Source organism: Pristiophorus japonicus, unplaced genomic scaffold (genome assembly GCF_044704955.1).
Source record: "Pristiophorus japonicus isolate sPriJap1 unplaced genomic scaffold, sPriJap1.hap1 HAP1_SCAFFOLD_1620, whole genome shotgun sequence".
Taxonomy (NCBI): domain Eukaryota; kingdom Metazoa; phylum Chordata; class Chondrichthyes; family Pristiophoridae; genus Pristiophorus; species Pristiophorus japonicus.
In genome coordinates, this window is record NW_027251300.1 from 15,001 (window position 1) to 30,000 (window position 15,000).

At 55.1% G+C, this 15,000-nt stretch overlaps 1 protein-coding gene across 1 annotated transcript in view; it reads left to right on the forward strand.

The window, feature by feature from the left end:
- The first annotated feature begins 4,790 nt into the window (after positions 1–4,790).
- LOC139243130 (myelin protein P0) overlaps positions 4,791–15,000 on the forward strand; it is a 21,363-nt gene continuing 11,153 nt past the window's right edge. Inside the window, exons 1-2 of the mRNA XM_070870706.1 lie at positions 4,791–5,074; positions 13,246–13,412. Of these exons, the coding sequence (XP_070726807.1) occupies positions 5,023–5,074; positions 13,246–13,412 (219 nt within the window). The 5' untranslated portion in view covers positions 4,791–5,022. The remainder of the gene's footprint in view (positions 5,075–13,245; positions 13,413–15,000) is intronic.

Here is a 15,000-nt window from a genome sequence, read left to right on the forward strand (position 1 = left end):
GGAGGTGTTGCTACAGTTGTACAGGGCCCTTGGTGAGGCCACACCTGGAGTATTGTGTACAGTTTTGGTCTCCTAACCTGAGGAAGGACATTCTTGCTATTGAGGGAGTGCAGCGAAGGTTCACCAGACTGATTCCCCGGGATGGCGGGACTGACATATGAGGAGAGATTGGATCGACTGGGCTTGTATTCACTGGAGTTTAGAAGGATGAGAGGGGGGGGTCTCATAGAAACATGTCAAATTCTGACGGGGACGGGACAGGTTAGATGCGGGAAGAATGTTCCCGATGTTGGGGAAGTCCAGAACCAGGGGGTCACACAGTCTAAGGATAAGGGGGTCGGCCATTTAGGACCGAGATGAGGAGAAACTCCTTCACCCAGAGAGTGGTGAACCTGTGGAATTCTCCACCGCAGAGAGTTGTTGGGGACCAGTTGGTTGGAGATATTCGAGAGGGAGTTAGATGTGGGGCTTACGGCTAAAGGGATCAAGGGGGTTATGGAGAGAAAGCAGGAAAGGGAGTACTGAGGGGAATGGTCAGCCCATGATCTTATTGAATGGTGGTGCAGGCTCGAAGGGTCCAATGGCCGACTCCTGCACCTGTTTCCTACGTTTCATTCAGCCCCTCGAGTGTGTTACACAGGAACAGGAGGAGGCCCATTCAGCCCCTCGAGTGTGTTACACAGGAACAGGAGGCCCATTCAGCCCCTCGAGTGTGTTACACAGGAACAGGAGGAGGCCCATTCAGCCCCTCGAGTGTGTTACACAGGAACAGGAGGCCCATTCAGCCCCTCGAGTGTGTTACACAGGAACAGGAGGCCCATTCAGCCCCTCGAGTGTGTTACACAGGAACAGGAGGCCCATTCAGCCCCTCGAGTGTGTTACACAGGAACAGGAGGCCCATTCAGCCCCTCGAGTGTGTTACACAGGAACAGGAGGCCCATTCAGCCCCTCGAGTGTGTTACACAGGAACAGGAGGCCCATTCAGCCCCTCGAGTGTGTTACACAGGAACAGGAGGAGGCCCATTCAGTCCCTCGAGCCTGTTACACAGGAACAGGAGGCCCATTCAGCCCCTTGAGTGTGTTACACAGGAACAGGAGGCCCATTCAGTCCCTCGAGTGTGTTACACAGGAACAGGAGGAGGCCCATTCAGCCCCTCGAGCCTGTTACACAGGAACAGGAGGAGGCCCATTCAGCCCCTCAAGCCTCCGATCATAGACTCAACTCCACTTCCCCATAACTCCCTTATTGTTCAAAGATCTGTCTAATTCCGCTCACCATGAAACACAAAAGGTTAGTACGCAGGTACAGCAAGTGATCAGGAAGGGCCAATGGTATCTTGGCCTTTATTGCAAAGGGGGATGGAGTATAAAAGCGGGGAAGTCTTGCTTACAGTTTATACAGGGGTATTGGTGAGGCCACACCTGGAGTACTGCGTGCACAGTTCTGCTCTCCGTATTTACGAAAGGACACACTCGCTTTGGGGGCAGTTCAGAGACGGTCCACTCAGTCGATTCCGGGGATGAGGGGGTTGACAGAGTTTTGAGCGATAAGGGAGTGAAGGATGATGGGCAGCGGGCGGGGAAGTGGAGCTGAGTCCATGATCGGATCAGCCATGATCTTATTGAGGGGCGGAGCAGACTCGAGGGGCTGAATGGGCCTCCTGTTCCTGTGTAACACACTCGAGGGGCTGAATGGGCCTCCTCCTGTTCCTGTGTAACACACTCGAGGGGTTGAATGGGCCTCCTGTTCCTGTGTAACACACTCGAGGGGCTGAATGGGCCTCCTGTTCCTGTGTAACACACTCGAGGGGCTGAATGGGCCTCCTGTTCCTGTGTAACACACTCGAGGGGCTGAATGGGCCTCCTCCTGTTCCTGTGTAACACACTCGAGGGGCTGAATGGGCCTCCTGTTCCTGTGTAACACACTCGAGGGGCTGAATGGGCCTCCTCCTGTTCCTGTGTAACACACTCGAAGGGCTGAATGGGCCTCCTGTTCCTGTGTAACACACTCGAGGGGCTGAATGGGCCTCCTGTTCCTGTGTAACACACTCGAGGGACCGAATGGGCCTCCTGTTCCTGTGTAACACACTCGAGGGACTGAATGGGCCTCCTGTTCCTGTGTAACACACTCGAGGGGCTGAATGGGCCTCCGGTTCCTGTGTAACACACTCGAGGGGCTGAATGGGCCTCCTCCTGTTCCTGTGTAACACACTCGAGGGGCTGAATGGGCCTCCTGTTCCTGTGTAACACACTCGAGGGGCTGAATGGGCCTCCTGTTCCTGTGTAACACACTCGAGGGGCTGAATGGGCCTCCTCCTGTTCCTGTGCAACACACTCGAGGGGCTGAAAGGGCCTCCTGTTCTATATATAAACCCCCCCGAACCCCTCGATTAGATTCCAGCCTGTAACTCACTCCCCGGGTATCTGTTATTCTATATATAAACCCCCCGAACCCCTCGATTAGATTGCAGTCTGTAACTCACTCCCGGGGTATCTGTTATTCTATATATAAACCCCCGAACCCCTCGATTAGATTCCAGCCTGTAACTCACTCCCGGGGTATCTGTTATTCTATATATAAACCCCCCCGAACCCCTCGATTAGATTCCAGCCTGTAACTCACTCCCGGGGTATCTGTTATTCTATATATAAACCCCCGAACCCCTCGATTAGATTCCAGCCTGTAACTCACTCCCGGGGTATCTGTTATTCTATATATAAACCCCCGAACCCCTCGATTAGATTCCAGCCTGTAACTCACTCCCGGGTATCTGTTATTCTATATATAAACCCCCCAAACACCTCGATTAGATTCCAGCCTGTAACTCACTCCCGGGGTATCTGTTATTCTATATATGAACCCCCCGAACCCCTCGATTAGATTCCAGCCTGTAACTCACTCCCGGGGTATCTGTTATTCTATATATAAACCCCCCGAACCCCTCGATTAGATTCCAGCCTGTAACTCACTCCCGGGGTATCTGTTATTCTATATATAAACCCCCCGAACCCCTCGATTAGATTCCAGGCTGGAACTCACTCCCCGGGGTATATTTATTCTATATATAAACCCCCCGAACCCCTCGCTTAGATTCCAGCCTGTAACTCACCCCCGGGGTATCTGTTATTCTATATATAAACCCCCCGAACCCCTCGATTAGATTCCAGCCTGTAACTCACTCCCGGGTATCTGTTATTCTATATATAAACCCCCCGAACCCCTCGATTAGATTCCAGCCTGTAACTCACTCCCGGGGTATCTGTTATTCTATATATAAACCCCCCGAACCCCTCGATTAGATTCCAGCCTGTAACTCACTCCCGGGGTATCTGTTATTCTATATATAAACCCCCGAACCCCTCGATTAGATTCCAGCCTGTAACCCACTCCCGGGGTATCTGTTATTCTATATATAAACCCCCGAACCCCTCGATTAGATTCCAGCCTGTAACTCACTCCCGGGGTATCTGTTATTCTATATATAAACCCCCCGAACCCCTCGATTAGATTCCAGCCTGTAACCCACTCCCGGGTATCTGTTATTCTATATATAAACCCCCCGAACCCCTCGATTAGATTCCAGTCTGTAACTCACTCCCGGGTATCTGTTATTCTATATATAAACCCCCCGAACCCCTCGATTAGATTCCAGCCTGTAACTCACTCCCGGGGTATCTGTTATTCTATATATAAACCCCCCCCGAACCCCTCGATTAGATTCCAGCCTGTAACTCACTCCCGGGTATCTGTTATTCTATATATAAACCCCCCGAACCCCTCGATTAGATTCCAGCCTGTAACTCACTCCCGGGGTATCTGTTATTCTATATATAAACCCCCCCCGAACCCCTCGATTAGATTCCAGCCTGTAACTCACTCCCAGGTATCTGTTATTCTATGTATAAACCCCCCGAACCCCTCGATTAGATTCCAGCCTGTAACTCACTCCCGGGGTATCTGTTATTCTATATATAAACCCCCCGAACCCCTCGATTAGATTCCAGCCTGTAACTCACTCCCGGGGTATCTGTTATTCTATATATAAACCCCCCCCGAACCCCTCGATTAGATTCCAGCCTGTAACTCACTCCCAGGTATCTGTTATTCTATGTATAAACCCCCCGAACCCCTCGATTAGATTCCAGCCTGTAACTCACTCCCCGGGGTATCTGTTATTCTATATATATAACCTCCCCGAACCCCTCGATTAGATTCCAGCCTGTAACTCACTCCGGGTATCTGTTATTCTATATATAAACCCTCCGAACCCCTCGATTAGATTCCAGCCTGTAACTCACTCCCCGGGGTATCTGTTGTTCTATATATAGACCCCCCCGAACCCCTCGATTAGATCGGAGGCTGCAAATGGAGAACGCAGAAGTCATTGAGCGTGTTTTTCTGCTCGGGAGGGGCCCAGAGAGGGATTGTTGGCGTAAATTCATGGGGTAAAGCAGTGATATAAGCCACAATCTCCTTCTGAGACGTCCGTGATATCTCTGTACGCATTCTTTATCCATACAAGCGCCCGATTGTGTTCGCCAAACAATTGCTTGAATTCAGACGCTGTGTGTGTGTGTGTGTGTGGGGTGATGTTCAAGAATGGCTATTATTCCCCCAAGGCCCTCGCTGATCTTAAACACACATTGTCACAGATGCCAGGCCTCACCGCTCCTCTGTGTGTGCTCACCCCGCCCCCCAAAACCCCGCCTCAATGCAAGCGAGAGAGAGAGAGAGAGAGAGAGAGGGAGGGAGAGAGAGAGCGCGCGCGCGCACGCAAGATGGGCAGGGAGTTTCTGCTTAAAAGCCCCACGATCTTGCCCGGGAACCGGAGAGTGCTCAGTTGAGCAAGTGAGAGAGAGAGAGAGAGAGAGAGACACACAGAGGGAACGTGCTCGAGCATTCGACGGGGAAGGAGAGAGAGAGACAGAGCGCGAGAGAGCCAGAGCGAGCGAACTCTGACTGCGTCAATCGCCTCTTCTGGACAGCAGCTCGCGCCTTCGTCCGATCGACCAGCGGGAATCATGTTTCAGCCCAGTTTTGTTCTGTGCACGGCACTGGTCTATGCACTCTCGGGTAAGTTGCTCGAATTGTCCCCAATGTCCGTCGATTCCCGTCGCCCTTGCTTCGAACCCAGGTCGCCCACAGGCTGTGGTGGTGACAGGGTTAATCCCATCCTCTGATACGGTGTGTGTCAATGGGGAGAGGTGGGTGAGAGGGTTAATCCCCCTCCGATAGGGAACAGGGTGTGTAAATGGGGAGAGGTGGGTGAGAGGGTTAATCCCCCTCCGATAGGGAACAGGGTCTGTAAATGGGGAGAGGTGGGTGAGAGGGTTAATCCACCTCCGATAGGGAACAGGGTCTGTAAATGGGGAGAGGTGGGTGAGAGGGTTAATCCCCCTCCGATAGGGAACAGGGTCTGTAAATGGGGAGAGGTGGGTGAGAGGGTTAATCCCCCTCCGATAGGGAACAGGGTGTGTAAATGGGGAGAGGTGGGTGAGAGGGTTAATCCCCCTCCGATAGGGAACAGGGTGTGTAAATGGGGAGAGGTGGGTGAGAGGGTTAATCCCCCTCCGATAGGGAACAGGGTCTGTAAATGGGGAGAGGTGGGTGAGAGGGTTAATCCCCCTCCGATAGGGAACAGGGTGTGTAAATGGGGAGAGGTGGGTGAGAGGGTTAATCCCCCTTCGATAGGGAACAGGGTGTGTAAATGGGGAGAGGTGGGTGAGAGGGTTAATCCCCCTCCGATAGGGAACAGGGTCTGTAAATGGGGAGAGGTGGGTGAGAGGGTTAATCCCCCTCCGATAGGGAACAGGGTGTGTAAATGGGGAGAGGTGGGTGAGAGGGTTAATCCCCCTCCGATAGGGAACAGGGTGTGTAAATGGGGAGAGGTGGGTGAGAGGGTTAATCCCCCTCCGATAGGGAACAGGGTGTGTAAATGGGGAGAGGTGGGTGAGAGGGTTAATCTCCTTTCATTTCACCCACTTTGGGGAAGGGTTGAGGAGACCACACAGTTTGGGGAAGGGTTGAGGAGACCACACAGTTTGGGGAAGGGTTGAGGAGACCACACAGTTTGGGGGAAGTGTTGAGGAGACCACACAGTTTGGGGAAGGGTTGAGGAGACCACACAGTTTGGGGAAGGGTTGAGTTGACCACACAGTTTGGGGAAGGGTTGAGGAGACCACACAGTTTGGGGAAGGGTTGAGGAGACCACACAGCTTGGGGGAAGGATTGAGGAGACCACACAGTTTGGGAGAAGGGTTGAGGAGACCACACAGTTTGGGGAAGGGTTGAAGAGACCACACAGTTTGGGGAAGGGTTGAGGAGACCATACAGTTTGGGGGAAGGGTTGAGGAGACCACACAGTTTGGGGAAGGGTTGAGGAGACCACACAGTTTGGGGAAGGGTTGAGGAGACCACACAGTTTGGGGAAGGGTTGAGGAGACCACACAGTTTGGGGAAGGGTTGAGGAGACCACACAGTTTGGGGAAGGGTTGAGGAGACCACACAGTTTGGGGAAGGGTTGAGGAGACCACACAGTTTGGGGAAGGGTTGAGGAGACCACTCAGTTTGTGTGGGGTGGGGGGCATGAGGGTGAGGAGGGAGGGGGAGATGTAGTTATGAGAGAGACGGATCAGGGGAGGTGGAATTGGGAGCGAGACAGAGATAGATAACCACCCGTATTAAACTCTTCAATAAGTCCACATTGAGGGATCTTGCAACAACCCCAAATTCCATTGAAGATTTCGCACAGCTGAGAATACAGGGAGCTTTGGTGAAGAATTCGGTCCGTTCAGAAATGCAAGTGCGGGGGCGAGATAGGTTAAAAAATTGAGTGAGACTCTCACAGTCCACTCCCCGTGGAATTTCACTCAACACCCTCGAGGCTGAGATTCAGGAATGTGAGTCAGTGGGTCGTGCGTGAGAGCGTGCGAGGGTTGGAATTTCAGAATGTCAGCTAGCTGGGAACAAAGATGCTCTTTAACCAAATCTCCCTGATTCACCATCCGCCTCGAGACAGAACGCATCCGCGATTGTGATACTATGCCAGCCCTGGGAGTGTTTGATGGGACAGTGTAGAGGGAGCTTTACTCTGTATCTAACCCCCTGTACCTGCCCTGGGAGTGTTTGATGGGACAGTGTAGAGGGAGCTTTACTCTGTATCTAACCCCCTGTACCTGCCCTGGGAGTGTTTGATGGGACAGTGTAGAGGGAGCTTTACTCTGTATCTAACCCCCTGTACCTGCCCTGGGAGTGTTTGATGGGACAGTGTAGAGGGAGCTTTACTCTGTATCTAACCCCCTGTACCTGCCCTGGGAGTGTTTGATGGGACAGTGTAGAGGGAGCTTTACTCTGTATCTAACCCCCTGTACCTGCCCTGGGAGTGTTTGATGGGACAGTGTAGAGGGAGCTTTACTCTGTATCTAACCCCGTGCTGTACCTGCCCTGGGAGTGTTTGATGGGACAGTGTAGAGGGAGCTTTACTCTGTATCTAACCCCCTGTACCTGCCCTGGGAGTGTTTGATGGGGACAGTGTAGAGGGAGCTTTACTCTGTATCTAACCCCCTGTACCTGCCCTGGGAGTGTTTGATGGGACAGTGTAGAGGGAGCTTTACTCTGTATCTAACCCCCTGTACCTGCCCTGGGAGTGTTTGATGGGACAGTGTAGAGGGAGCTTTACTCTGTATCTAACCCCCTGTACCTGCCCTGGGAGTGTTTGATGGGACAGTGTAGAGGGAGCTTTACTCTGTATCTAACCCCCTGTACCTGCCCCGGGAGGTGGAGGGGAGGGGATTGGAGGGGGAGTGATGGGACGTGTGCGGAGGGCTTGAAGATGACACACACTTGAAGCGTGTGCTGGTGCAAGGAACAGGCTGGTGGTGAAAAGGCTTGCGGCTCGCCTGGTAAACAAGTCCCTGAACACTGGAGGGTATTGTCTTTGGGACAAAGCCTGGCCACACCAAGTGACAGAAGCCAGGAACATTCAATCACCAGCCCTCTCCAAATCAGACAGAACTTCACTGTGTCCTGGTCTCATCCATCAAATCTCCCCACCCCTCGCCAGGAGGGAGTCAACGTATCTGTCTCTCTCTCCATCAACGACCCCTCTTAAAGAGGGTATCCCCCTCCCTCTCTCATCCACACTCCCGGTACCTCGAGACGTCACCGTTCCAACGCACTCCTGGCCAGAACCCACGTTCTACCCGACGTAAACTCGAGCTGATCCAAAACTCGGTCCGAACTCACACCCAGTCCCACTCACCCATCACCCCCTGTGCCCCGTGTCCTAACTCACACCCAGTCCCACTCACCCATCACCCCCTGTGCCCCGTGTCCTAACTCACACCCAGTCCCACTCACCCATCACCCCCTGTGCTCACTGACCCCGTGTCCTAACTCACACCCAGTCCCACTCACCCATCACCCCCTGTGCCCCGTGTCCTAACTCACACCCAGTCCCACTCACCCATCACCCCCTGTGCTCACTGCCCCCGTGTCCTAACTCACACCCAGTCCCACTCACCCATCACCCCCTGTGCTCACTGCCCCGTGTCCTAACTCACACCCAGTCCCACTCACCCATCACCCCCTGTGCCCCGTGTCCTAACTCACACCCAGTCCCACTCACCCATCACCCCCTGTGCTCACTGACCCCGTGTCCTAACTCACACCCAGTCCCACTCACCCATCACCCACTGTGCCCCGTGTCCTAACTCACACCCAGTCCCACTCACCCATCACCCCCTGTGCTCACTGTCCCTGTGTCCTAACTCACACCCAGTCCCACTCAGCCATCACCCCCTGTGCTCACTGACCCCGTGTCCTAACTCACACCCAGTCCCGCTCACCCATCACCCCCTGTGCTCACTGACCCCGTGTCCTAACTCACACCCAGTCCCACTCACCCATCACCCCCTGTGCCCCGTGTCCTAACTCACACCCAGTCCCACTCACCCATCACCCCCTGTGCTCACTGACCCCGTGTCCTAACTCACACCCAGTCCCACTCACCCATCACCCCCTGTGCTCACTGACCCCGTGTCCTAACTCACACCCAGTCCCACTCACCCATCACCCCCTGTGCTCACTGACCCCGTGTCCTAACTCACACCCAGTCCCACTCACCCATCACCCTCTGTGCTCACTGACCCCGTGTCCTAACTCACACCCAGTCCCACTCATCCATCACCCCCTGTGCTCACTGACCCCGTGTCCTAACTCACACCCAGTCCCACTCACCCATCACCCCCTGTGCCCCGTGTCCTAACTCACACCCAGTCCCACTCACCCATCACCCCCTGTGCTCACTGACCCGTGTCCTAACTCGCACCGAGTCCCACTCACCCATCACCCCCTGTGCCCCGTGTCCTAACTCACACCCAGTCTCACTCACCCATCACCCCCTGTGCCCCGTGTCCTAACTCACACCCAGTCCCACTCACCCATCACCCTCCTGTGCTCACTGCCCCGTGTCCTAACTCACCCCAGTCCCACTCACCCATCACCCCCTGTGCTCACTGACCCTGTGTCCTAACTCACACCCAGTCCCACTCACCCATCACCCCCTGTGCTCACTGACCCCGTGTCCTAACTCACACCCAGTCCCACTCACCCATCACCCCCTGTGCCCCGTGTCCTAACTCACACCCAGTCCCACTCACCCATCACCCCCTGTGCTCACTGACCCCGTGTCCTAACTCACACCCAGTCCCGCTCACCCATCACCCCCTGTGCTCACTGACCCGTGTCCTAACTCGCACCAAGTCCCACTCACCCATCACCCCCTGTGCTCACTGACCCCGTGTCCTAACTCACACCCAGTCCCACTCACCCATCACCCCCTGTGCTCACTGACCCCGTGTCCTGACTCACACCCAGTCCCACTCACCCATCACCCCCTGTGCTCACTGCCCCCGTGTCCTAACTCACACCCAGTCCCGCTCACCCATCACCCCCTGTGCCCCGTGTCCTAACTCACACCGAGTCCCACTCACCCATCACCCCCTGTGCTCACTGACCCCGTGTCCTAACTCACACCCAGTCCCACTCACCCATCACCCCCTGTGCTCACTGACCCGTGTCCTAACTCGCACCGAGTCCCACTCACCCATCACCCCCTGTGCTCGCTGACCCCATGTCCTAACTCACACCCAGTCCCACTCACCCATCACCCCCTGTGCTCACTGACCCGTGTCCTAACTCGCACCGAGTCCCACTCACCCATCACCCCCTGTGCTCACTGACCCGTGTCCTAACTCACACCCAGCCCCACTCACCCATCACCCCCTGTGCTCACTGCCCCGTGTCCTAACTCGCACCGAGTCCCACTCACCCATCACCCCCTGTGCTCACTGACCCGTGTCCTAACTCGCACCGAGTCCCACTCACCCATCACCCCCTGTGCTCACTGACCCCGTGTCCTAACTCACACCCAGTCCCACTCACCCATCACCCCCTGTGCTCACTGACCCCGTGTCCTAACTCACACCCAGTCCCACTCACCCATCACCCCCTGTGCTCACTGACCCCGTGTCCTAACTCACACCCAGTCCCACTCACCCATCACCCCCTGTGCTCACTGACCCACATTGGCTCCCGGTTTAGCAACGCTTCAATTTCAACATTCTCATCCATGTTTACAAATCCCTCTGTGGCCCCTCGCTCCCCTCCCTATCTCTGTAACCTCCAGCCCCTACACCCCTCCCTATCTCTGTAACCTCCAGCCCCTACACCCCTCCCTATCTCTGTAACCTCCAGCCCCTACACCCCTCCCTATCTCTGTAACCTCCAGCCCCTACACCCCTCCCTATCTCTGTAACCTCCAGCCCCTACACCCCTCCCTATCTCTGTAACCCCCTCCAGCCCCTACACCCCTCCCTATCTCTGTATCCTCCAGCCCCTACACCCCTCCCTATCTCTGTAACCTCCAGTCCGTACACCCCTCCCTATCTCTGTAACCTCCAGCCCCTACACCCCTCCCTATCTCTGTAACCTCCAGCCCCTACACCCCTCCCTATCTCTGTAACCTCCAGCCCCTACACCCCTCCCTATCTCTGTAACCTCCAGCCCCTACACCCCTCCCTATCTCTGTAACCTCCAGCCCCTACACCCCTCCCTATCTCTGTAACCTCCAGCCCCTACACTCCTCCCTATCTCTGTAACCTCCAGCCCCTACACACCTCCCTATCTCTGTAACCTCCAGCCCCTACACTCCCTCCCTATCTCTGTAACCTCCAGCCCCTACACCCCTCCCTATCTCTGTAACCTCCAGCCCCTACACCCCTCCCTATCTCTGTAACCTCATCCAGCCCCTACACCCCCTCCCTATCTCTGTGACCTCCAGCCCCTATACCCCTCCCTATCTCTGTAACCTCCTCCAACCCCTACATCCCTCCCTATCTCTGTAACCTCCAGCCCCTACACCCCCTCCCTATCTCTGTAACCTCCTCCAGCCCCTACATCCCCTCCCTATCTCTGTAACCTCCAGCCCCTACACCCCTCCCTATCTCTGTAACGTCCAGCCCCTACACCCCTCCCTATCTCTGTAACCTCCTCCAGCCCCTACACCCCTCCCTATCTCTGTAACCTCCAGCCCCTACACCCCCTCTCTATCTCTGTAACCTCCTCCAGCCCCTACACCTCTCCCTGTCTCTGTAACCTCCAGCCCCTACACCCGTCCCTATCTCTGTAACCTCCAGCCCCTACACCCCTCCCTATCTCTGTAACCTCCTCCAGCCCCTACACCCCCTCCCTATCTCTGTAACCTCCTCCAACCCTCTGGGAAGTCCAGAACCAGGGGGCTCACACAGTCTGAGGATAAGGGGGTCGGCCATTGAGGACCGAGATGAGGAGAAACTCCTTCACCCAGAGAGTGGTGAACCTGTGGAATTCTCTACCGCAGAAAGTTGTTGGGGGCCAGTTGGTTGGAGATATTCGAGAGGGAGTTAGATGTGGGGCTTACGGCTAAAGGGATCAAGGGGTTATGGAGAGAAAGCAGGAAAGGGGTCCTTTCAGGGAATAGTCAGCCCATGATCTCATTGAATGGTGGGGCAGGCTCGAAGGACCGAATAGCCTACTCCTGCACCTATTTTCCATATTTCTATGAGATATTTGACCTCTGGAACAGTCCTGATTCCCATCGCTCCACCATCAAGTGCCTGTGCCTGGGGCTCCGAGCTCTGCAACTCATAAGAACACAAGGAACAGGAGCAGGAGTGGGCCATTCGGCCCCTCGAGCCTTGCTCCGCCATTTAATACGACCGTGGGCTGATCCGATCGTGGACCCAGCTCCACTTCCCTGCCCCGCCCCCCTTATCGTTTAACATCTCCGCCTTAAATATATTCAATGTCCCGGCTCCCACAGCTCTCTGAGGCAGCGAGTTCCACCCTCCGAGAGAAGAAGTTCCTCCTCATCTCAGTTTTAAATGGGCGGCCCCTTATTCTAAGACCGTGCCCCCCCCCCTAGTTCTAGTCTCCCCCCCATCACCGCACTCCCTCGATGGCAAATATATCCTTCCTTGGGTACGAACAAAATTGTGCCCCACCTCTCAGACACAACCTCCCATACTCATTCTCCCTAAGACGACCCCGCCATCAGTGGAAACATCCTCTCTGCATCCACCTGGTAACCGTACACGTCTCGATGAGGTCGCCTCTCATTCTTCTGAACTCCAATGAGTAGAGGGGCCCCCCAACCTCCTCAACCTTTCCTCATAAGTCCAACCCCCGCATCCCCGGAATCAACCGAGTGAACCTTCTCTGAACTGCCCCCAAAGTATTTCCTTTTGTAAACGCCGTAATTAAATTCACTCGATGGCAAGTATATCCTTCCTTGGGTACGAACAAAATTGTACCCCACCCCTCAGACACAGCCTCCCATACTCGTTCTCCCCAAGACTTCCCCCTCCCCCACCCATCGGTGGAAACATCCTCTCTGCATCCACCTGGTAATCGTACACGTCTCGATAAGGTCGCCTCTCGCCCTTCAGAATTCTATCCCTCGATGGCAAGTACATCCTTCCTTGGGTACGAACGAAATTGGACCCCACCTCTCAGACACAGCCTGCCACACTCGTTCTCCCTAAGACTCCCCCCATCGGTTGAGTAGGTTGGGCTTCTACTCATTGGGATGTTTTACTGAGTCAAAGGGGGGCCGTATGAATGCAGTGTGCTGTTGTTGTGAACCAGCCAGTAATGGAATGTTCTCTCTCTCTCTCTCTCTCTCCCTCTCTCTCTCTCTCCTCCAGTGCTCTGTCCGATCCAATGCATTTCTGTGTCAACCCATCACAATCTCCACAAGCGGGTTGGCTCCGATGTGACGCTGTACTGCGGTTTCTGGTCCAACGAGTACGTGTCGGACCTCACCACCCTCTCCTGGAGGTTCCGCCCCGACAACTCCAGGGAAATCATCTCGGTAAGGCGGGCGGGATATTCGGCAACGGCGGGCGGCGCGGGGGCTCGCTCTCGCTTCCCCGGTGGGCTCCTGGCGGTCGGGGGGAAGGAGGTGGAGGGCGCGGGGGGGGGGGGGAGGGGGAAGACGGGGGACGGTGGTGGGTGTGCGTGGGAGATATTCAACTGTGGAGGGCTTCGCGAGGCCGCCATCTCGGTCCCGGCTTGGCGGGAAACGAGGCTGGACACGTCTCCGTGGACCCATACCCGGGCCAGCCCGGGCGTGCTCAGCCTCTCGCCCAGACCCCATTCCCCCCCCCCCGCCGCCACCCCCATAGCGAAGTCTCTCCCCGGTAAACAACCCGCGATAACTGTCAACGATCATCCCACCTCAGAAAGGATTGAATTCGGGTTGGTCCAACGTCACAGGAGTAAAACCAAACTGATTGAAAAGGGACAGTGTAGAGGGAGCTTTACTCTGTATCTAACCCCCTGTACCTGCCCTGGGAGTGTTTGATGGGACAGTGTAGAGGGAGCTTTACTCTGTATCTAACCCCCTGTACCTGCCCTGGGAGTGTTTGATGGGACAGTGTAGAGGGAGCTTTACTCTGTATCTAACACCCTGTACCTGCCCTGGGAGTGTTTGATGGGACAGTGTAGAGGGAGCTTTACTCTGTATCTAACCCCCTGTACCTGCCCCGGGAGTGTTTGATGGGGACAGTGTAGAGGGAGCTTTACTCTGTATCTAACCCCCTGTACCTGCCCTGGGAGTGTTTGATGGGGACAGTGTAGAGGGAGCTTTACTCTGTATCTAACCCCCTGTACCTGCCCCGGGAGTGTTTGATGGGACAGTGTAGAGGGAGCTTTACTCTGTATCTAACCCCCTGTACCTGCCCTGGGAGTGTTTGATGGGACAGTGTAGAGGGAGCTTTACTCTGTATCGAACCCCCTGTACCTACCCCGGGAGTGTTTGATGGGGACAGTGTAGAGGGAGCTTTACTCTGTATCTAACCCCCTGTACCTGCCCTGGGAGTGTTTGATGGGACAGTGTAGAGGGAGCTTTACTCTGTATCTAACCCCCTGTACCTGCCCTGGGAGTGTTTGATGGGACAGTGTAGAGGGAGCTTTACTCTGTATCTAACCCCCTGTACCTGCCCTGGGAGTGTTTGATGGGACAGTGTAGAGGGAGCTTTACTCTGTATCTAACCCCCTGTACCTGCCCTGGGAGTGTTTGATGGGACAGTGTAGAGGGAGCTTTACTCTGTATCTAACCCCCTGTACCTGCCCTGGGAGTGTTTGATGGGACAGTGTGGAGGGAGCTTTACTCTGTATCTAACCCCCTGTACCTGCCCTGGGAGTGTTTGATGGGACAGTGTAGAGGGAGCTTTACTCTGTATCTAACCCCGTGCTGTACCTGCCCTGGGAGTGTTTGATGGGACAGTGCAGAGGGAGCTTTACTCTGTATCTAACCCCCTGTACCTGCCCTGGGAGTGTTTGATGGGACAGTGTAGAGGGAGCTTTACTCTGTATCTAACCCCCTGTACCTGCCCTGGGAGTGTTTGATGGGACAGTGTAGAGGGAGCTTTACTCTGTATCTAACCCCCTGTACCTGC